Source organism: Pholcus phalangioides, unplaced genomic scaffold, assembly GCF_987345545.1.
Source record: "Pholcus phalangioides strain wild (caught in Gottingen) unplaced genomic scaffold, Ppha-v1.0 ptg000009l_1, whole genome shotgun sequence".
Classification (NCBI taxonomy): Eukaryota; Metazoa; Arthropoda; class Arachnida; order Araneae; family Pholcidae; genus Pholcus; species Pholcus phalangioides.
The window spans coordinates 13,136,468-13,160,335 of record NW_028301602.1 but is presented as its reverse complement, the minus strand read 5'-3'; the positions used below and the strand labels follow the sequence as shown (position 1 = coordinate 13,160,335).

The following is a 23,868-nucleotide window of genomic DNA, read 5'->3' as shown; positions in this document are numbered from 1 at the left end:
AAGTTATTCCAGAACTATTAATAATTTTGACTTATTGAAAGGAATAATATACGTTACTTATTATAAATTCAAAGTTGATAAAAAATTATAGCAAAATTAGGAATTGAAAATTTCTGAATAAAACAAATTGAGAAAAACCAAACATTAATGAAATAAATAGTTCCAGAGTCGATGAAACTCAGAATTTGTGAAAGGCATATCCTCAAATTTACTGAAAGCTAATAACTTTTGAGCTTTCTTTGATTCAGGGCCCTGGGCTAGACACGGGGATCCCAACATATGAGATTTAAATTTTTTTATCATTGAGATCCCAACGTGACGTCAAAGCTGGAGTTGCAGTGGGTACGGTCCCGCCACCTACAACGGTAAAATCTTTAATCATTACACTTCACTCATAGATAGAAGAATTGATGGCACATGGTAGTACTGTATTCAGAATTCGAAATACCGTTTATAATGGTAGAGCTTAGTACATATACACTTCCGACACTTCTTGACCCCAATTTATTTCGTTTAGATCAGTGACGTCAAAATCATGCTCGACACACCATTTCGCAACTTTTTCGAAAGTTCGTAATATTTCCAAAGCCATCAAATGCCCGCTTTACCTATAATTATGTGATATTAGGAATCAAAAGTTTTTGTATCTCATTTTAGCTGGCACTAACAAAATAGTTAAGAAGTTAGTTGTTAGATTTAACAAGCCAAAGTTTCACTTTTAGGCGCGAGATTCTCACGCTTTTTTTTCCCATACGATATGATGGAATCTGAGTATTACATTGAGCTGGAGCTCCTCGAAATACAAGACCGACTTGCCCGCCATCTTTGAGCAAAAGTATGATGTCAGTAATATCGCTATATATATAATATATTGCCAATCTCGATATTTAATTTTTTTCTCCCACCGATTTCCAAAACGTTACTCGTAGCCGCAAACCCGTTCTTTGCTCAGAAATGAACGAAGAGTGCTTTCCTCAGGCGTCTTACCTTGAACCTTGTGAGGACGGCTTATTCTATAATACATCACATAATCTATACCTGGACCAGATAGAGCGAGTATTTTTGAAACATAGCGCATTTTATTTTATTAAAGTGAAATACTCAATTCTGAAGCTACTATTATGCCCAGCAATCGTGTCATAAGACAAGTAAATTCATTCGTGACAACTATTTTGGAAAAACGAATTGAAAGGATATTAATTTTACAATACTGCGTTATCGAATTGCAAATATATAGTGGAATTAACTGGCTAGAATAATCCGGTTTCACGAATTATTTTAACACCAATCTCTTTTTTTCACACTTTTTAATACACTTTTTTTTTTTCTTTTAGAGTATGAAACCAAACAGCAATGCATGACTTTTATTTCGAATCGATAATAGTTTTCATTATCGATAACTTTTATTTATTTAATTTATCGATAGTTGATTTTATCTATAGGTACATATCCCAGGGCCGAAACTGAGGGGAGGACAAAGAAGTAACTGCCTCGGATGGCAAAATTTTGGGGTCGCTAAATTTTAAGTGGAAACGGAAACACTTTTAAAATCATCGAATTTTACAGTGCAGGGCGGAAAAATCATGTTTGCCCCCATTCCCCAAAAATCCTGGTTACGACTCTGCTCTATCCAACACACAATGAATTTTTCTCAAAAAGGTGATCAGTGCATCTGTGTGTTAGCTATTAGGCTAGGCTTCTAAAATTTGTTAGTTTCATATAGTTAGCCTATTAGGCTACTAGAATGGAATCTGTTGATGACACAAAACAATTTTAGAATTTTCGTTATAGTGACATGGAAGTGGTTCACCAAGTCCTTGTAAAGTTGAAGAAAAAATATCTGGGATACACAGATTCTCCCTAGAAAGGAAATGCTTGTCCAAGGAAAATATTTGAATGGTGCCTATACTTTTTTTCAGTTTCCCTGTTTCGCAGAAATGATTCTTTTTATTTGGGGAGGAGTAGGCATTTGCACACACACCGACAAATCTTTAAAATTACAGGCCGTGGGATGCTGAAATTCGCGTAGGTTTCTGCTTGACTTGTGTCTTCCCTCTGTAAATTGGAATTAAAGTAGACATATCAACTATTGAACCAAATGTAATGTATTGCACTTGTTTTATAATTATATGCTAGAGCCCCCACCCCCAATCGGCATCCTTTGATGGTAGCATGATTTGATTTTGCATTGTGTAGCATAGAAACAAAAACTTGGCGTTACCCCCGAAAACTAAAAGTGAATATTTTGCATGTTAAGTGATGTTATAGGTCCTCCCACAGCTCATTTTTTTCTCTCCTTAAAGTGCTACTCTTGCCATTAGTGTAGTCTTCGCTAAAATGGGAGCTTGGGCTTTTGTCCAACTAACTGCCCCGAGGTGTTCATGTCCTTTTTCGCATTTGTATTTGAATACGCTTCACTTTGTATTTTATTAGAGTATTTTCGTCTTTGAATTGTAGGAGAACCTAGCTGGATTTTTCAATAGGGGGTGCAGCACAATTTTTGTTCCTACGGAGACACTAATCATTAGCAAATTTATTTATAGTTTTGGATCTGATTCTGTTGTGTTACTTTTGTCAAGTATTTTTTTCTGATTAGTTGATTCCGATTAGATCTGTTTTTGAGAACTTGTTTTAAAAACGCACACATTTTCGTTTTTTGTATCTATGGCTTTCTTAAATCTCTGAAGAACTATCCGACTATCTGGTCGGTGAATTTATCTCTTCACGATAGATTTTCTGCGATTGGATAATATTTTTAGCTTCCAAAATGTTATCTATCGATATGCTTTATGGAAGCTCATTCAAAACAAACATCTAAAGCTAGTATTATTTTATTGCAATACGGTCAGTGAAAACCTGTTTTATTGAGTTTCATGTGAAGGACAAAGATTTATACCTGGCGAGAGATCCAGTGTCATCGTCAATCAATTGACCTAGCACGGCTTAATGTGTAAGTTTTCTGATAACACAAAGAGCTCGCCCTGATAACACTTTGTGCTTTTGTTTTAATGTTTGTTTCGTAGTGAAGTTTTTTTTTTTTTTTCCGATAACACATTAGGATAGGTCTTCATTTACTAGGCTAACATGCGTTACGATACTTTCTTAAAGATTCTAACCACGTTATGTAATTTCCTTGGTCTGATATTTTGCAGTTTCACATTTGCAGTTTAGTCGAACTCCGTTGAGATGAAAAATATAGCATTTACTGGTAGGCTACTCATTATACACGTGACAAAATATAAATGAGATTTATAGGCGATTCCACATGCGATACATGATAAATATCGTAATAAACACACATCTTCTACATTGTCCGTATTGAATTGGATTGACGTTTAATTAGCGCATACCATAACCCTTGGCTATGCATTTAGGGATTGTGTTATCAGAAGACGTCTCTTCACCAAGATATGATAGTCACATATAGATAGAAGCAAACCTGATTTATATGTCCGAAAATGCGAAATTTGCTTTTCTCACTCATCTTCACTATAGAGACGATTAACATTCGTGTTAGATGCATTTTATGATGTTACAAGTACCGTTTTAACGTCATTCATGGTTTTTCATTGCGCCGATAATTTTGCATTACATAAAAGTGAATGTTGCCATTTGAATTTTTCGAAATTTGGTTGTCGTAATCGCGAGAAATGTTTTTGGCTTCTCATCTCACTCTTGAGCGCATGCTCTGAAACACGTACGAGTATATCTCGAATTTCATTATCAGTAGGAGACTTTTGCGGCTGCTAGGGGCTCGCATATCGGTTAATTTATGACCACCCCGTACATATGTCCGCTACTGAAGTTTGAAATATCCTTATACGTGAGGAAGGCTTTGATATGCACTTATGCGTTAACCGTAGTCTACAATCGTTCCTACTAATTCCTCCTACCAATGTAGGTACCCCCCTCAAGCCGAGATTATAGTGTTATTTTGGGCATTTGTTGATGAATTCACGATTAAGTTATATCTGCTACCTCCACTCGATGGAAGGAAATATCTGAAGGGGCCGGAGTATGTGTTAACGTGATTCTGTCGGGTACTATTAGACTTCCTCTCGCATGAATTATTGAAAAATACAACTACTATATTTTCAAGTATAGGCTTACAGTATATTAACTCAAACGAGAATCCCCCACCCCCAAGCACATTCATGTATGTTTCAGTCTTACTCAGTGGCGTACGCAAATTGGTTTTTGGGGTTCTAAGGCCCCCCCCCCCCCAAGCCGAGATTATAGTGTTATTTTGCAGGAGAAAACGTAAACCCCCTTGAGAATAAAAAAATTTAAAGCCCCCTTCCTTGAGAATATTCTGCGTACGCCTATGGTCTTACTTTCTTTGAAGTAAAAATATTTTTTCTGCTGACTTTCTACCACCCCCGAAACTTTCTTATTGTTCACAATCACCCTGTACGTATGTTTCTCCCGATGCAAATGATCGACACCGGTCGAACGCTTCCAGAGATGCAGATCGATCTTCCTTTAACGCTTACTATCCAATTGCGAATCGAGTAGGTACAAACATCGTACTTCGACCACCTCCAGTGTTCAACTCGTGTTTTGCGTGGGAAATAAAAAAAAAAAAAGTGTTTGTGCTTGTTATAAATGAGATAGGATCTGGGAAAGAGACAAAGTCAATAGTTAGCTGGTAAACCTCTAATTATATACCAGTTCTTTTTTTCTTTCCTCAATCTCTTGAGGCATCTGTAGAATAATGTCACAAACGATGTGGCAAACCTTAACGAATGAGACTTTTTTTTTACTCACTCGAACTGAACGAGTTCTAGTCTCTTCTATGTATAAAAGCCACGAAAACTTTTTTTTTTGTGCCAACTGCGCTTGAACTCATCTTTATGCCAACACTTTTTCTTTTACTATTGAGTGTGTGTGTGTGTGTGTTTTTTTTTTTTGTTTTACGCATCGTTGGCACAGCATTCATAACTCCGAGCCAGTGCATACTCCAACTACACACACCAGCAGAATACATACTACTCTCTCTCTCGGTCACAGAGAAAAGAAAAGAACGATTATATAACCCTTTGGATACTGTCGTTGGAACTTTGTAAACGAGTTGGTATTCAACCGGAAACTAATTTTTCGTTTCTGTCAAAAGAATCGGGGCTTGTAGTCCGGTCTCTGCGGTTGTGAAAGAAAGGAGGAATGATCTGGTGTGTTGTGTGTGTTTATACTCGCATCGATGATGGCAATGAGTGAATGGGAAGAAAAAGATATGATAAGACTTTTTAGATATTGTAGTTATTATTATCGCTTCTCTGATAGCTTGGACTGTGACAAGTTCAGTGCTGGTCAGAAGGTCATCGTTGCTGTGTATTTGTACTGCATTCGAAATACGTTTGGTTGGGAATTTATATAAGTGCCAAAATTTTCATTCAAAGGGTTTTGGATAGAAGAAAAAAAAAGTACGTGATTGAAATTTTACATTGAATTACTGAATAGAGTTGTGCTCCATCTGTTGTCAATTCCGTTCTTGCGATGTCTTGATTACTCGGATTAAACCCTTTTATCAGTTGTTTTCAACATTCTGAATTTCGCTATTCATTAGTTTGACCACAGGAAGGGGGGTCATTCAAGTATTACGTCAGCATTGGAGGGGGGGTTGAATGATGATTGCATCACCAATCACCACCGTTTTGAAAAAAAATGGAATTTTAATGTCATCTTTTTACTTTCCATCTTAACCTATTTATACACTCCATTAATTTATGCTCAAAACTGAAAAAAAAACAAACTAAAAATATAGCGTGTTCAGCTTATAACAATGTGAAAATGATCCTTGTGTAAACATAGCAAAGTTCGGTGCAACAAAGTCAAAAGGTGGTGGAGACGCTATTTATATTCACGAAGGACAATTCTAATCAGGGCCGTACGCACAATAGATTTTTAGGAAGGGTGGGGGGGGGGGCACAAAGGGGTTGGGAAACAAGGAAATTATTAAAAAAAAATTTTTTTTCATTTAAATTTGCCTTCAAGCCTTGAAATAGTAGTTTGCCTTGAAGCTAACAAAAATTGATTAAAAATAACGAAAAGGTTGTTTTCATGTGTAATATTAAAATTTTTTCGAGGGGTATACGAGCTCCCTCCCTTTCCTTGGTGTATACGCCTGTGATGCCAATATTTGGGCATTAGGTGAGGGAGTCGGAGCTTACTTAATTTTGCTGTCAGTGAGGGGGGTTAGCGATTGCTTAGTTTTGCTGACGAGGAGGGGGTCAAAAATGACTGAAAATCTCTGCTGACGTAATACTTGAGTGGCACCATACGCTATTTAGGATTTGTCATGTAGATGCTGGACACACAGGCCCGGACTCAGGGCGTTGTGATGTGCGATTTATTGTATAGGTACGTTGGGATCGTCCTGTATTTTACGGCACAAAGACCAAGTTTTCTATATAGTATTCGGCTCCTGGAAAAGTGATCACCCCCATCGCCTCCGGATCCGCGCCTGTTTGGACATGGCTACCACTAGCTACTTGAAAAAAAGATTGAAGAGCTAGATTTAATGTATGTGTCACTGAATATCAGTTCATGGCGTTAAATTGGTAAAAATGTTCGTTTCCAATCTTGAAAAATGAAAAGGAATTTTATATAATAAACTTCTCTTCTCTCTTTCCCCTTATAAAAAAAGCGAGTTCGAATCCCAGTTTGAACGTTGGAGTAATTCAGCATGCATCCAGATTTGACCCGCAATTTGATATGATATTCTCTAATGTGGTTGCACATTATAATTATCAAGTTCGTAAATATTCGCACATGGTGTTCGTACTTTAAACTGGGGAGCCAGGAGGCACCCAAGAAACGTCGCCTACAGCGGTATAGGCCAGATGTTCATACTTGTAGTACATGCGACTAAAAGAACTATTCCTGAAAATTGACTTGCAACATTCATGTACTGTTTGTACTACTTGAATATGATTACAACATGGGCTAATGAATGGAGCATGATCTTTAGTGTTGGCAACTGCATGGTCACTCTTTTCGGTTCAAACACCCTACGTTTCGCCACTTACAAGTCGAATGGTATTACTATCCCGGATGCAACTAGGGTCCCCGATTCGGGAATTCTTATTGACGAGCGGTTTAGGTTCTCTGAACATTATCGTTAACAGCGGTGGTCAAAAAAATCGAATTGAATGTTAGTTTCATTCTCAAAAATATCTCGTCTCTTTGCGTTCTCTGTCAGTAGTTCTTTCGCTTTTCCGAGGCTTACGTTCTGCACTGGAGTATGCCGTAAGGTTGTGGAGACCAAATAACTACAGATAGGTGCAGAGGAGAGTTATGCGTGCTCTTGTAGGTACACGAGAGACCTGAGCTATGAACGACAACTTGATTTCTTGTATATGTTTACATTGGAGCAACGCAGGTGTCGTGAGGTGGGGGTGTTATGATCGAAGTATTTAAAATTTTTGACTGGGTGGATAAATACACCGTCAGTCGACTGCTTCGACGAGGGGACACCAGTATCGATTGGTAAGGAATAATTCTAGGTTGTGGTGTCGCAGAGTTTTTCTCTAATAAGGTTGTTAATAAATGGAATAGCTTGTATATATATATTAGGGGTAGTCAATTCTAATACGATACGTTTAAAAAGAAGTACGATAGACATAGTAGGATAAATCGAGAATTTATCCATATTTAGATAAGAGAACCATAATTTTTTTAGGGGCAGTGCATTATATATATATATTTTTCCTTTCGTGATATATGGTTTTGTATTGGGTTGCTGTATTTTTGGTGCATCTAACCTAGTTTTGGTGTTATTTGACATCAATATTTTTTATGGACATAATTCTTTCAGCCACCTCGTTGAGCAATTTACCTGTTGTGGCCTTGATATCACTTATGACTTTGTAGGAAAATACAATTTGGTGGGACTGATATTCTTTTAATTGAATATTTTGTGGGCTTATACAGTCGAGTTCAACTGATATTTTCCACAACATGACTTGATTTTTATGTTAATGGTAATTAAAATTTTCCCATGATAAAAAAACCCAGTGAAAAGAACCAGACTATTATTCGTGATACACTTTCCCCTATTACCTGGAGCGGCCGTCGGAGGAGTTAAACCTGTCTCGGGAGCCATAAATGCATTTTTTTACAAGTATTTAAAGTTGTATTACAACAAGATATGGAACAAATTAATTACTCGTAAACCTTTGTTTTGTAGTATTTTCATTCATTTAACAATCTCAAAAGAAATCACTTTCATTTTATTATAAATCTATGAGTGATCATTTTGGATTTCCTTAAAAAGTTTCTGCACGTCTAGTTTTCCTGATTGTTTCGGCCATAGCTGACGTATACAATAATTCAAGTATTGAAACTGAGAGTTTTTGAGGCTGCCTTTTACAAATATTTTATAGTATCTTATTCTAGTCTGTTTGTATTTAGAAATTAATGTGAATTTTTTGCATACATATTTTCAGTACCGAGATGTACGATATTTTTAAACTCAAGAAGTTTTTATTTATCAAGTCCAGAAACTAAAAATTTCACAAAAATGTGATGGTTCCATTTTCAAATATTACTTCCAAGTTCCAAACTTTAGTTTGTCAACCCTTATAGTTTTCCTATAAACATCACAAACAAAATTATTGTGTGTGCATTGTTTTTCAGGATTGCTTTACAATCCGTATCTTCTAATTACATTCGAATATGTAACTACTGCCCACTGAATAAAAATGTTTGGTATTGAAGCATCTTTTTAAATTTTAGTAAAATTCACTCACTTCTTGTGGGGGTCGGGTATGAAACGAATACATTTTTATTAAAAAGAGGAAAAACCCTCAAACATATGTTTCTTTTTTTAATATTCTTATATTGATACTAGAAGGTCCCAAGAATGTGGCGATTTTCGGTAGTTTGGAAAGTGAAATTCGCAGAGTAACTTTTCTGAAGGTAAACTTATGTAGCATTAGAACAAAGGTTTTATAAAGGTTGAAATCACATAATTTTCGACAGCATTATAATTTATCATTTTCTCCGGGGTTGTGTAACTTAATAAACCTAAAAGATTTTATAACTAGGGGAAATAGTTCTATAATATTATAAAGTAGTTTGATGATGCATGAAAATGGTTCAAAATAATTCGAGAGTTTACAATATAGAATCAAATTCGGATGGTTATCTGAAAATTTATCTAGTGTCACTTGGCACAACTGATAAAGAATATGAAATGCCCGTGTGGCTTATCAGTGTTGTATCGGCATATCTTTTGAAGATTTATTGAAAATATTTTGATAGTGGCTATAAATGTTTTACCTCTGAGTGAATTACATATCTTGAAATAGATAATTGAATAATGAAGAAAAATTTTATTATCTATGAATGATGTTTACAATAAGTCAAGGAAACCATTTTTTTATTGATATAAAAATTCATTCGATATAAATTTAGGTACAGAAATGGAATATAGGGGTGTTGTACATAAGTGATTTGCTAAGATTATTAGCATGTGATAACATGTTTTCTCAAGAATCGATTTATATATTTTTAAATATCACAATTACACGAGAGAGAACATTAACGCTTGATTATTTTCATCCGTGATGCAATTAATTTGTTATATAATGGCCTTGGTTGATAACTGGGGATTATTCTAAGCGCAATTATTGTATGCCCCCTATAACGAATTAAATATCGCATCTAGTCTATTATAAAAAATCTCATTGTAACGTATACTTATTAAAATAATCTGGTTTTTTGAGTTCGGATGAAGTATAATGTTTCCTACTGTATCTGTCTGCAAATCTGGATGCATTTAACGAGGTTTAAAAAGTCTGATTTCCAATTTGTAAGCGCTTTTCTTGTGATTTGAATTAGCTTCAAACAGTGTGAGCGTGTCTGTGTAGATGTTTCAATGCCTCGAAATCTCTGCATTGTAAATTGGAATGTCTATTTAGTATAATGCATTCCGAATCGCTATTGGAAATTTGCAGTTGATTCGTTTATGAGCACCGAACCTTGTATCATTTCTCATTTCTTTGGAAAAAAATGAAAAGAAATTAAACTAAGCCTATGAAATAATGTACACGATTGCTACATAAAATAATTTCTGTCAGCGATGTTAGAGTGCGATAAAATCTACCCTGAATATGAGAGGGATTTCGAATTTTTCATTTTCGTGGCACCCTTGGCCATAGAATTAGAATTTCTTATACTTCACGGTTTGATTTCTGGATGCTTCGGTGACACTGAATTGCCGTGTTGAGAATCACTGTCTGTCTTAATACTACTGTCAATACAATAACTTTATTCTCAAAATAATGTCGTGGAAGAATGTGAAGCTGCGGCATATCGTTTGGGTATTACTTAGAGTAAGTTTGCATACGCAACTTGTTGGTGTCTTAAGAATTTTGAGTTCATTTCGTTTCGAACAACTTATGGGAGCAGTATACCAGGTCCATAAGATACTCGCCTATAGTACAATGGATGTTTAGAGGTGTCGCGAGTTCGATACCCAGTTTCACCTTCTCAGGAACTTTCCTGACAATGGGGTACAACAGAAACTGCGATATGACAACAGAAAAAGATTGCTACCGCAGGGAGTCCCACATCGAGGAGTTAGCGCAACAAATTCTCTGTGAGTATAAAAAAAGGCTGCCGTTCGAAATCGGCAATAAATTGGAGGTCCCGAGATCTAATTGGCCCTCGTGTGCGGAAAATGACCGTGGCGCAACAAAATGATAATGTGTTGGGTGCAGGGTTTAAGCTAGATAAAAAAATTCCTTTAGCAAAAAAAGCGAAAATGGGGGTAAAAGCTTTTGCAAAATGCTATATTGCTAATGATTTATCGTTGGATGTTTTCTTGTTTCGTACCTCCTGTACGCATTTTTGCGAAAGTGGCTACTACTACTACTTTCGCATTCTAAGATTTTCTTTCGCATTTTTCGCAAAATACGACCGTATGTTAAACCCTGGTTGGTTGAAAAGTTCCTTTCTTTAGTTTATGGTCAGTTTTTTTTCAGTGGACCTCATTCACAGTTCCTTGGCCAGAAGATTTTTATTAGGGAATCTATGGAACGTACTGAGAGAGAAAGAGGGATAGAGACAGCATTATAAATATTACTATGCGTATTAGACACAAGTCCATTCTAACTTCTCACAATTTCTGAATAAAAAAAAAATAGAATTTCAGCTTAAAAGGGGGGGGGGAAGAAATGGGGTATCCAGTTTTAGCATAGTTATTTAAAAAAAATTCACGAATTAAAATTTTGAAACCTGTTGTGTGGTAAGAAAAACGGAGCTATCCCGTTTCCATGTGTCCTTTTCGACCAAACGGGACATATAACCATAATATTCACCATCAGGATTTTTTCTGATATAGTTATCAATCGGTTATTGTCAGAAACCCCGACTTTCGATGTGATCACATTAATCTTTTGCGGTTCTCTGTTGAAGTGGACTCAACATAACGGTACTTCACTGCTAAAATGGCCCCTTACGATAATAGTAAGGCCCGTAAATTTGACTTAATAGCAGAATCTACAAGCTATACGAAAACTGCAAAAGGACAAACATTCAGGGGCCTATCTCATTGCGAGAGAAGCGCTATAAAGTTCTAACTGTACCAATAAAGTGCCGAAATAACATTTGGACCGCTAAGAGTTCAGTGGGTGTGCACCGAAAATTGAATCACGTTTGACCCGTTGTAGTCCTTATATGAATTGTTCACTGAAAATATCTGGTGCGATAACTACTGTATTTATTGAATATAGGCAGCTGAAAAATAATTTTTTTTTTGTGTTATAGAATGACGATGACCACGATTCCGGCACAGAATCCGACGATGAAGGCGCAGATGCGGAAGAACTGGAAAGCTGTAAGTTCAACATCATTACTGTGTTCTTAAATCCTGTATATATATGCATGTATGCATGACCATTTCTCGGTGTGTGGATTGCTGTTTGATTGCTGCAAAAGTGAAAAGTGAATCCCTTCCCGTATGAAAATTTATTTTCCAATTCATGGAGGTAAATTTTAAAGTATGAATTCGCAGCGTCAAGATTGATTGCAAAATTTCGAAGCCAAAATTGATGTTTTTTTTTAATATTTTTTTTTAATATTGATTTAAAAAAAATGTTTCTACAAGAAACGGGCAAAAATTCCCTATTTTCCCGGAACCGCGCAGCAGCAGCAGCTATCTGAAACGGCTCACATATGCCGGACACGTTTGTATGACTGTTTGTAAGAACTAATGTATTTTCTTCTTTTCGGTGTCCTGTGTTGTGGTTTGGCCGTAGTTAGTTTTTTACTTTTCTTCTCCCGAAATTCCTGACTTTAATTGGCATTTTGCCATCGTTGAGTTGGCTTCATACATTTTTTGCTATTTTATTTGGGGTCTGTTCGCCTTTAAACGATGGTGCTGTCTCGCAACATGCCCTTCTGAATGAGAAGACTTTTCCCATTCCAACTGAAAAAGTAAAAAAAAAGAATGGTGCTCCATATTTATTATGACAGTTCGTTTAAAGTAATGTGAAGTTTATATGGTTCCCATGTGTTTTGTATCTGGTTATAAGCTTACAGAGGATAGGAAGACCCTGACGAATAAATGATGACCTTGTTTTCTTATGTTTAATCAGCTTAGTGTGTGAGTATTCCATGATCCCCAACCTCCTACAGTGTCTAGAATGGGTTCCTTGATTGCGGTGGTCGCAGCTCTTGTGTGGAATGGGCCCAGATCTTGAAATTCGAAGTACCAGCATAGCTGCTAAGTCTTCCGAACTTTAGCTTCATCTCTCGACCTCCCGAAAAGTTCTCAAATCTCCCGAATTTTTAAGAAAATCACGAAAAATCCCCTAATTTTATCTAAAAATTCCCTATTTCATTCAAAAATAATCCCTGCTTCTGAAAACAATCGCTAAGAAATTTCTTGCGGGGCAAAAATTCTTTTGCCTCTGTTTTTTCTCTTTCGAAATGACGTCATACGTCGTAAATAGGGGAAATAGTGGGAAATTCCCTTTTTAAGGAAGTTTTACAAACCCTGATGGTAACAAGAAAAGTTGTTTGTCTTATCGTGCAGCGAAATATCTTAGCAGCCAATAGTCCTGGATAATAATTGAAGACTATAGTGACGCGCATGTGGTCAAAACTTCTTCTTTTGTTGAAATTACGTACGTGCAATAACAAAACATGAATACTGATAAGCAAAACAATATTTAATTAATTTTAAATATACTTATTCTGATGAATTTCCTTTCATCAAACGTTACAGAAAAAGACCGACTTTTTCTTTTTTGTACAAGTTGGCATCACCCATGTGAAATCAAAAGAAAAAACATCAAGCAAGTGTCACAAAGAGTCAGTGTTCTTCAAAAATTGACGCTTTTTCCTTCATCTTCTGATGATTTTGGGGTCATGTTTGTTCACATCGTTTCTCATTGAACACAATGTATATATTTTTTTTAGATCGCCACTGAAGTTTTGGCCCCCCAATTTCACTTGTTTTTTTACGTAGGGATTTTATTCCCAAGGGTTTAACTTCCATGTATGTAAAATCCCTATTTTATTTGACTTGGATTTTTGAGTAAGGATTTTATTCCCTACGCTTTAACTGCAGAAAAATGCAGAGAAATTTCAGTGTAAGACTTGGAATGGAATGTTAATACACAGAAGCCGCTTATAATCACGGATAATATCATTCGAGTATTGTTATCACTTTCGCAAAGCACAGACCGATATCATAATATAAGAAAAAAAAATCGTTTATAGTTATCTTTTCTGAAACTCTCCGTGAAAAACAAAATTGATAGCATGAACCAAAGTTTTCCTTTTTTGTTATTTAAAAACTAAGGTTGAACTAGACACATTTCCCCTCTATAAGTTATTGTTATCAATCTGTAATACTGCAGGAGATCAAAAAGCTTCCTTGCTGATAAAAATATCCGTACTCTGGTCGAAAATGTCCCAATGAGACAACTAATAGTTTGGGAAACTGTTGTAGCGCCACTTTTGCAATCTTTCCTATAGTGAGAAAGCGTGGAAGGTAAGAGAAAAGCCCTTTTCTTCAATTCATGGCCAGTTTCTTTCGTCTAACCACGTTCACATGTTCCTTGGCCGGAAGATTTTCGAAGGTGAATCTATGGTGAAAAGATGGTCCCATTCCAACTACTTACAATTTCTGAAAATTAGAAAAAGTTTTCAGCTTACAGAGGAGGGGAACTCCTGTTTTAGAACAAAATGAAAAGAAAAATGTCCAGTCAAAATTTTGAAACTTGGTGAGAAAGAAAACAGTTGTCCTGCTCAACCAAAACGGACATGGTCATTGTACTTACAACCGGGATTTCTTTGACTATAGTTATCAATCGGTTATTGCTATCAGAAACCCGAGTCCCGATGTGATCACATTAAGCGGCGTGCACTGTATTGAAGCAAGGAGGAGCGGCGAAATCGCCAGTTCTATAAAACTGATAAAAAAAGAACTCGGAAAAAATGTGGAATTACATGGGGGGTGTAGAAAATTGAAGAATATTGAAACCCGTGGATCTTGAATTTGAATCCCCGGAATTTTACATGAATTATATGCGATGATGAAAGCGGAAATGGAAATATTGAACTCGGTGAAGACAAGCAAAAATCCTACAACTTGAAACAGGTGCAGATGTACAATAGTACGCAGTGAATTTTCTAAATATTGTTCTGTCCGGCGTTTTCTCTACACATCGGTTTTAAAGGACCACCTGGCTACTACTTATCTATTCAAAGGGCCTATCTACTCAAACGGTGTGATCGAAGGGCCGATTTTCTGAGGAACAGAGAAGGACTTTCTTAGGTTTCATTTTCAACCTATGGATGATAAAATAATGGATCGGAAAGGCTTGAGTTATAAAAAAAAAGAAAGAAAAGGCTGGAGAAACGGATGGAAAAGAAAAGAGAAAAACACAAGTTAGTAGAGCATAGCGATTTATTCCCGAGAATACTGCGCCACGATCTGTTAAGTCCCGGGAAGTACAAGAATGTCCGTCCGAATCCACCTGAGAAATTCCAACATCTTTTCTTCTTTGATCATTCCGCAATGAAGGTGCACAATACTCGGATTGAACATCTTCATCTCCGGTATGATGGAGGGGAAAGAGATCTTTTATAGTAAATAGCGTTTGTTCCCGGGAATCTATATCTCTCCTCATCTTCCGAACAAGTCCACGACTCTAGCCCGTTTTCTCTATCTCCTTATATAAAAAGAAAGGATCCGAAGAATTTTAGGTTTTTTAAGGCTTTACGGACCACCCTCTTTTCTTATATTGAGAGGTTATGCTCCTTTTCCTCCTTCCTGTAAATGAGATTCTCGGGAAAATGTTGAAACGGGAAAAAAGGGGGATCGAATGGATCTCTTGGTGTGTGTGTGTATAGATATACTGTATATATACATGGCATGCATGCATGCTTACGCACCTACAACGATGTTTCTTCTCCTAGAAAACATTATACTTCACCCCGGACCATAGTGATTCCACTACCAGATAATAGCTTTTTTTTGGCCTTTTGTCCAGCATTTGAAGAGTGGAAAACTCTGTCGAAAAGAGCTATTTCAAAAGGCAGTACATATAAAAAAAGTAAGAGGATGAGGGTGAGTTTCCTCACACATTTCCCTTCTTTTTTGCTGTAAGAATGCCTCACTTTTTGAAGTATCTTCGTGAACAGTTAAATGACGAGTTTTGTTGCCTTAAAGAAAAAGAATTGGTGAACCAGTAAGTGATGGGGTAAGAGATCTTTTTTCCGCTCTTTCTAACCCATCACTTCTACCTTTCCATCAAGTTCTAGGGCTAATGGGAGAGTTCTTTCCACAAGTTCGTCGACTTTGTGGTGGATATTACGCGCATGTGTGAAGAAAAGAGAACTTATACATTTTTATTTTTTATTCTAAGAATTTTCACAATTTGAGGAGAAAAAAAATTAAAAGGTATTTTTCTTTTGAAGATGGCTGTATTTTCGCGTGTGTGAGTGGGTAGGATTCATGCATTTACAGCCCATACCCGTTCGCTGCTAGTCTTGGCCGGGTGCTCTTCTCTCTTCTCCAAAAACCCATTGATCCGCATTTGCCTAGCAACAATTGATTTTTAGCGAGCCCCTCCTTCACCTATCTCTGTCTCTCTCTCTCTCTCACACCGTAAGGAGCTCTCGGTGGTGGCTATTTTAAAACTAAGGTACACACATTTTCTTTTAACCTCTCTTTACTTTGCCTGCTCGAATCTCGCCAATCTTTAAAATAAAGACCTCTTCTCTCCACCCTTTCCGCCATCAGTTTTTATTTTATGCCCGTAATGAGAAAAAGTTTTTTTTTTCGTCTTCTCTTGCTATTCGGGAAAAAAGTGTCCTGAGTATAACGATGGAAGAAGTATTCCCCTGTGTTGCCTAAACTCAATTCTATTCCAAGTTATTGTGGCTTTAACCATGTATATTTTTAGATAAATTCATCCGTCATCTTTGAAATCGAGAAATGATGGATAAGGATTTTCGCGTGTCCCAATTTTGTACGTAGATAACGTTTTGACGTGTGATGTGAAAGGAATTTAATTAAAATGTGGGGGATCAAATGCCGATCATGTTATCGTTGTCACGAGTGGGGAATGTCTTTCATTTAGATGGTTTGATCTCGTGTTGAGATGACCGAACGTGTGTGCTGCTAGTGGTTTGACAGTGGCGCTCGGGCGCATTTCATCGACCGAATTTTCTCGGAAGAGGAGAAACATGTACCGAATTCCTCGGTTTTTAGCTCCACGTGTTCAGCGCATGCCCCGTCATGAAATCATTGAAAGACCGTTCTTTATTTCTCCAGCGTCAAATTTGCTTTGGATGAGAAAATTTCCGAAATTTTCACCATTATGAATTTTTCGAGGAAATGTTCATCACCGAATTTGCCGAGATTTTCATCATAAATTTTTTCGTGGACATTTTCATTATTATGAATTTTTCCAAGGAGATTTTCATTATTATGAATTTTTCCAAGGAGAGTTTCATTATTATGAATTTCCAGGGAAGATTTACATCAATACGAATTTTCCGAGTTAGCTTTCCTCGAACTGAAATTTATCATTTTCAATAAAAGTTTAGTGTGATGTTATTTTTCACAGATGAATAATTTAAAATTTGCATACGATTAGAGAATATATATTGTTCACAACTGCTAGTGGTGAGAATATCATATATTCAATCTTAACGTGAAAAGCTTCTGAAGCGTCTTCGTACCGTTTCCAATGTGCATCCTCTCACCGTACCGTATATAAAGGATATATTTTTTTTTTTGGCGAACGTGCATCTTACGTAGTATCGGTACGTGGATGTCGATTTACGTTCGGATTACAGTCGTTAAGAGTCGATTTTGTTCGGGCGTTCATCTTGTTTCGGTATTTGAATGGCTTGCAAGGGGTAGGAAAGGAAAAAAAAACAAACTTGGCGCAAGTTCCAAAGCGCTGAAAATATATCATTTCCTTTATGCGTTTTATAGCCCCAACGTATGTTTTTTTTATGTGCATAATCTTTTTTCCGAAGTACCACTAAAACAGGACGTGCTTCACTGGAACGAAGTGCGGAAGCGGACGAGGATGTTGTTTCAAAAACTTGCATGCCGAACGCTCGTGGCCAAAGGATTCTTTTTCATTTATTTTCTCCCGAGATTGCTCTTGGATCGGTGTCGGAATTTTCACTCGTATATGTTTCTCTCTCGTATATCATTCCATCATATTTAAAATTGCTGTATCATATGCAGGGAACGTTCATCCTTGCCTTTATTATGGGTGCTTTTAAAGCGATTCCCGGATCGTTTCTCTAAAATGTTGATCGCTTCGTGTCTGAAATTGCCATAACTTTGGTTATAAGAAATAGAATCGGTGGATGATGGAGAAAAAAAATGGTTCCATAATAGGCTGACATAGGGATTCGGATGAATTTTTCGGGGTGACATATTCATTCTTTTTGTCTGATTGTAAATACGAACATTCATCGCCTTATTTGAATACGAGACGGAAAGTGCTCTGCTCGGACTTCTCAGCACAGTCAGAAAAAGGATATTTCGAAATACAGTCGGCCTCCGCTTAAACGGATATCAACGGTTCCAGCACAAAATATCCGAATAAGTAGGGTATTCGATCATGCAGGGAGCAATTAACTGTCTTCTAGTTTGTAAAATGTCTCGTAGTTTGCAATATCTTGAACATCAAATAGTTACTTGCTGCCATCTGTGTAACTATACTTTTAAATCAGAAAAGTTTTCAAAGTTTTTGGCGATTTCCATCGCCGGCGTCGTCGGTTATGTATTTTTGGCTCTTTCAGCATGGGACTTCAATGGAAAATCTAATTTCGACGGTCAACACCGTGGAAATTCGATTTTTTTCTCCTTCTGATGAAGCTTCAAGTTTCATTCACATACTTGTGAATATATTTTTCACAATACGTCTACATACATATGTACTGTCAACGCTACTCACGTCTTGTTAACTTCATCACTTCCAACAAATTTTTATGATTTTATTTTGTCGATGTACGGAATTCACTCTAGTTAAGTGGCTATAAGTGTGTGGGTATAAAAGTATAGAAAATATTTGTGGGGCAGAATTGTCAATTCACTTAGTAGTGGAGTTGCTTCTAGGCTGTAATAAGTTTTTCTACTACTAAACTGCACATGCACTTCGTTCATATTCCTCTGTGGAACTCCTAACGAATTGGTACATGTTGGAATGTGCGTGTCCTTGTTGTGAACCTAATGTGATGTTTGTTTCCGTGTAATGAGTGTTATGTTTCGAATGTTTCTCAATTTTTCGAACTATCAGTGAAGTATAATGATTGCATTTTGTACGGTTGTAGGCCTGATGCATACTGTGGTGAGCCTTTTTAATGGAGGAGTAAGATTTTCTACTGCTACTACTCAACCGTACATGCACCTCGTACACATTCCACATGCTGGAATGTGTGTTCTGAGTGTATTTGTGGCCCTAACATATTTATGTTGCCGAGTTGCGCTTGTTTCGTGTTCATACTGCCATCTGTCTTCCATTTTCTTAAGTGAAGATGGGAATGCTTGAATTTTTGTTATGTCAGTATCATGTTGTAGGTCTGTCGGCTCTCTCTGCTGAGAGACTTTTTCACTAGAGAACAAATTCTGCCAATCCGCAGCTTTTTCCTCCCAGCTGAGGGGAATATATATTCGGAACGCCCCTCTCCTCCAACACAACTTCAGGCTCTGCTTGTCTCTTGATCGGGCTAGCCTTGTCCGTTCTTGAACTGACAGGGTATCAGCTTCTTTCAGAAACGTTTTCGCTATTGTCAGGTAGTGAAACTATCGGATTTGGTGCAAGTAAATATTAAACAGAGTAAGTTTTGTTCACTTGAGATTCCCAGGTGATACATAATGCACAGTGTTTCCCAAAGTGGGCGATGAAAAGGTAAGGGGCGGGTGATAGAAGCTGCGGGTATAACTTAGGATCCTATGGGTTCGTGTGAGTTGGGGGCGATGAGCGAAAAAGTTTCTCTGAAAAAAAGTTGTGATTGTTGCAAAAAGTTTGAGAAACTTTGATTTAGGCTAATAATCGTGGTTTTAAGTAAGATCCGACGAATCCCCCCACCCGCTCCCCATAAAAATATTGGATGCGTCTGTAGAAAGGTCCAGAATCGCTTTTGGTTCTATTATTATCAAGGTTCGATTAAAAAAAAAAAAGGATTGGGCTGTGTTTTGGACACGAATATTAAATCTACGATGGTAATATTGCGGGGCGAATTCATTGAGGCGTCATAGGATATGTATGAACAGGATCTCTATGCAAACCAACATTTATCTGTACCGAAAAGTTTTAGAAAACATAAGCATTAAAGTGACACGCTGATATTGAAGAACCGGATACCCCCCACTTCACATCTCAGAGAGAGATCGAATTCATTCTGGCAATATGCGGACGATCTGGCATTGAAACTCGGGCATTTCTTCATGAGTGAGGTATCGTTGAATGCTCTCTAATAAAGATTTACTTTTGGATAACGCTGACTTCCAGAGAAAGACAATTCAGAGTACCTGAAGGGTCTAAGAATCGGTGCTTCTGTTGTGTAGTGGGCTAGGACATTCGCCCGGAATGCGAGGGGAATGTGGTTTGACTCCTCCCAAAGGCCTTTGAATTTTCTTATCAAAATTGATCTCAGCATCATATCCAGTCTCTTGTTTTCAGAGACTGTGCTGACCTACATGACTTGACAGATCCCAGGCGTCGGGTCGCCACGGCGCACAGTGGTCAATATAGCGAATTTAGGAGGAAAAAAAATGTTTTCTCGGAAACTAATGAATATTTTTGAAAAATTATTTTTGCTTCACATCAAAAATAGGCATCCACACATGCCGAAAAGTATAATTTAATAATAATAATAACGTTTGGTAATTTTAAAACTACTTTGGCATGATTACTACGTTTTCTACATTTTTGCAATTCTTTCCATTTCAATGAAATAATTACTTATTTCTAATTAATCTTTCCATCTTTTATTGATGTTTCCTACTTTTCTGATTGACTGTCTCCAAAATAATAATGCACCACTCATATTTATTACGAATAATATTTAAAAAATAATAGTAATACCAAAGCACATTCTAAACAAAATATTGCCGTGAAAACTGGGAGGAACACTTAATTGAAGTTTAATATGTAAAAAAAATCAAGATTTTTCACTCGAAAATAATAAATTATTCTTTTATAACACAAAACATTAAAAATAAACAGTGCAAATAAACAAAATCTATGATTTGGGGGCTTGATCACCGATTGCACATTTTAAATCGGAATGAAGTTTTTCATAAGAAACAACCAAACTCCACTGATTATTAAATACTTACAGACTTATACTCGCAATTCTACAAACACTTAAAAATATATATTATTTCATTCTTGGAATTAATTTACGTTTGTGTACAGTAATTTTGCATATACATTCAAAATTTACCCCAAAACGCACCCACCTTATGCGTAGTGTCAATCACTGCAAGACTCTGAGGATCTGCTTTTTTCTCCCTTTTCTGTCTCGCTAAATTTCAGCAAGTCAAAACCTCTTTTGGCAATGCTCCCTTTTTTTGGGGCAGTTCTTTGTGGGCAGTTCCCTTATAGAAGATACTAGATGATCTGATGATGTAAGAAGATAGTTCATCAAATCTTCATTAGTTGTTTGACGTGAAATTTCTCTTGATCTATATTCTCTGGCTTGCTTATAGTCTTTATGTCTGGCTTCTTGTGCTTCCTCCGTCAACTGCCCAACGGGAAGTAGCAAATGTTGTATAACATCTGCACCATGAACCAAAACTTTGTGAACAGTAACTGGCACGTAAAATCAACTGTAAAGTTGCACATAAAGCTTAGCAGTAGTGTTTGCAATCTCTTTACATTTTTCGACATCTATTTCATGTTAAGAGGCCGTACGATGTAAGACTGGCTTGTGCTGCACAGCACAACTCGCTGGTTCTATGTTCTTCCAAGAGATTTTTTATTTTTGCCTTCTTGGTCCTCGGGCCACTATCTTCGAAATTCTTCTGAGGTCTGCTCCGATCTTTCTGGACTATTTTGGATGGAATAGCTATTTTCCCTTGTAACCATGCTGAATTTTTGTCGAGGAAACGTGTCAAGGTCTTGTTACTAGATCTCCACTTTTTCGATAAGAAACTGATGAAATATTTTATTTTCAAACGAAACTTGCTACTCTTGACTTCCAGGCTATGTTCAAATTTTGACTTTTCATCAATATATTGGATTATCAGGTCTGCAGACTTTTTAAAAGGCAAGCTCAACCTACTATTAGCGCAAAAACAACTCTAGACGAGTCACACATAAGACCATTTAAAAAATTTCTTACGTAAAAAGGGGCGGCTGGGGGCGGCTACGTATAATGCAAAACGTTCACCAACAACATGTGGAACATCGGAAAAAACATTTCACGATTGAACAGAGTTAAACTTTTTTTATAACTCACTTTTTGTGCTCAAAACTACTCAAAAATAAGCCAAACTTCAAGGACGAATTACGAAAATTATTTCCTCTACTCGGAGATTGGAAAATATCGAACCGAAAAGGACAAAGGACTAAAAATGAATAGCAAAAAGAATTTCATAGTTTCACTCAAATGCAACCGAATGACAACCTAGGGAAGTTAAGCTTTTCATCACATTTCGGCGAGAGCCCCATCTGAGTCAGTCATTACCCTTCTTTGACCCCCCGGAACCCCCCCCCCCCCCGACGTAAACTAATATCACGAAACAAATATCACCTCAAGATGCACTAGACATTTCTCTACACACCCATATGGTTTTTTTCTCCGAAGCAAAAACTTCATTTTTCATTTTTTTCCAGCTAATTTCCCGATTTGGACCACTGTGCGGCGACTAGAAAATCGGCAGCGGTGCCTATGTCGATGTTGGCGTCTACGGATGCCAGGAAAATTTCTGATTTCATAACAATGCATTTTTCTATTTTCTCAACATTGGGAAGGGATATTAATCACCGGGACAGTCGAAGAAACCTTCCTTTACGAACGTTTTTCTTCAGCAATCTTTTTCCTTGACCATGTTTTTGGCTCCTAAGAAAAAATTAAAATATCGAAAGGAAATGCTCTTTATATGCTATACTAACCAATTTATGTCAATTTAAATGCTTTTTTGGTGGTAACTCAGGTAAACATTTCTAGGAAAGAACATTTTTGTATCCCCCCTCCCAAAGGTCGATCCTGCGTATGCTCCTGGTTGGTACCAGAATTTTTCTTTGATTTGTCAAGCCCCTGCTGATTTATCCAAAATCAGTTTTCGTGGTGGCATTGATTACCTCTGACGGAGATTCCCTTCGAATGTCGTTCTATTTTGCCGTTGTATGAGTTCCTTTTCACATTTTTGTCTCTTGAACAGACTTAAAAATGTTATGCTGTTCGGCTCCGAAATTTTCCAATTTGGATTTTAAGAGTGAATAATTCAAGATTCCAGATAATGCCCATGGAAACCAATGCAAAATACTGAGGACCAACACGACGGATCAGTTATAGGCTTCTTGACTTAGGTGGGCTACTTGGCAAATATTGAAGACTCATTCAGGTAAATAAAGAAGCAGCTGCGCTTACACGGAAATGTAGCTTACATCACACATGCTCAACTCGTGGCCCGTGGAGTCATCTCATGTGGCTTGCTACTGCAAACCTAATTTTGTGAAAACAAACTAAGTGGCACGTTTAGACATCACATGTGACCCGCAGTATATTCCCAAATCAATTGAAGGACCCGTGAGATATTTAAAAATGAAGTGGCCGCAGTCTCTTAAAGGTTGAGCACCCTTGGCTTAGATTAGTAGAAAAATATCCATACTTAACCCTCGAGTACAGATGAAGGGGTCTGTGAGACCCATGCACATGCATTTCACTCATTTATCGAGAGGTGGCATGAACAATTTTCTTGAGGTTCTCGCTAATTTCTTATTTATACTAGTTTATCTACTGTGCCAACTTTGGGTGCGGTGGCTATTATTTTTTCGGGAACTGATGAAAGATTTATCTGTATCCAGCCCCTACAGTGAAAAATTTTTTTTGACTGTAAAGATAAGGTATGAATGCACATATTTTCATATTGTAAGGTTTATTTCACGTACATTAACCCTTTCAGTTATACATTATGAAAAAAAAAGAAGTAATCATGTAAATTCTTTCGTAGGTCCTTTTAGGTCTAAGCCCTGGGAGTGGAATTTTTTTCCTCTAAAAATTAGTATTCAACGAATTATTTGACGTGTACTGTAAAGTACCGTCAGCACTCTATGCTATAAATAAAAAATACAAATTCAAATATGTTCAGTAATACAGTTGTAGGACTTTTAATTCATTTCGCCACGAAGGAGACCATAATTTGTTTCATTT

The 23,868-nt window shown here is 36.9% G+C and overlaps 1 protein-coding gene across 1 annotated transcript in view; it reads left to right on the top strand.

Annotated features, from left to right (window-relative positions):
* LOC149081778 (uncharacterized) overlaps positions 1–23,868 on the top strand; it is a 173,595-nt gene that overhangs the window by 17,752 nt on the left and 131,975 nt on the right. Inside the window, exon 2 of the mRNA XM_089235540.1 lies at positions 11,770–11,839. Within this exon, the coding sequence (XP_089091666.1) occupies positions 11,770–11,839 (70 nt within the window). The remainder of the gene's footprint in view (positions 1–11,769; positions 11,840–23,868) is intronic.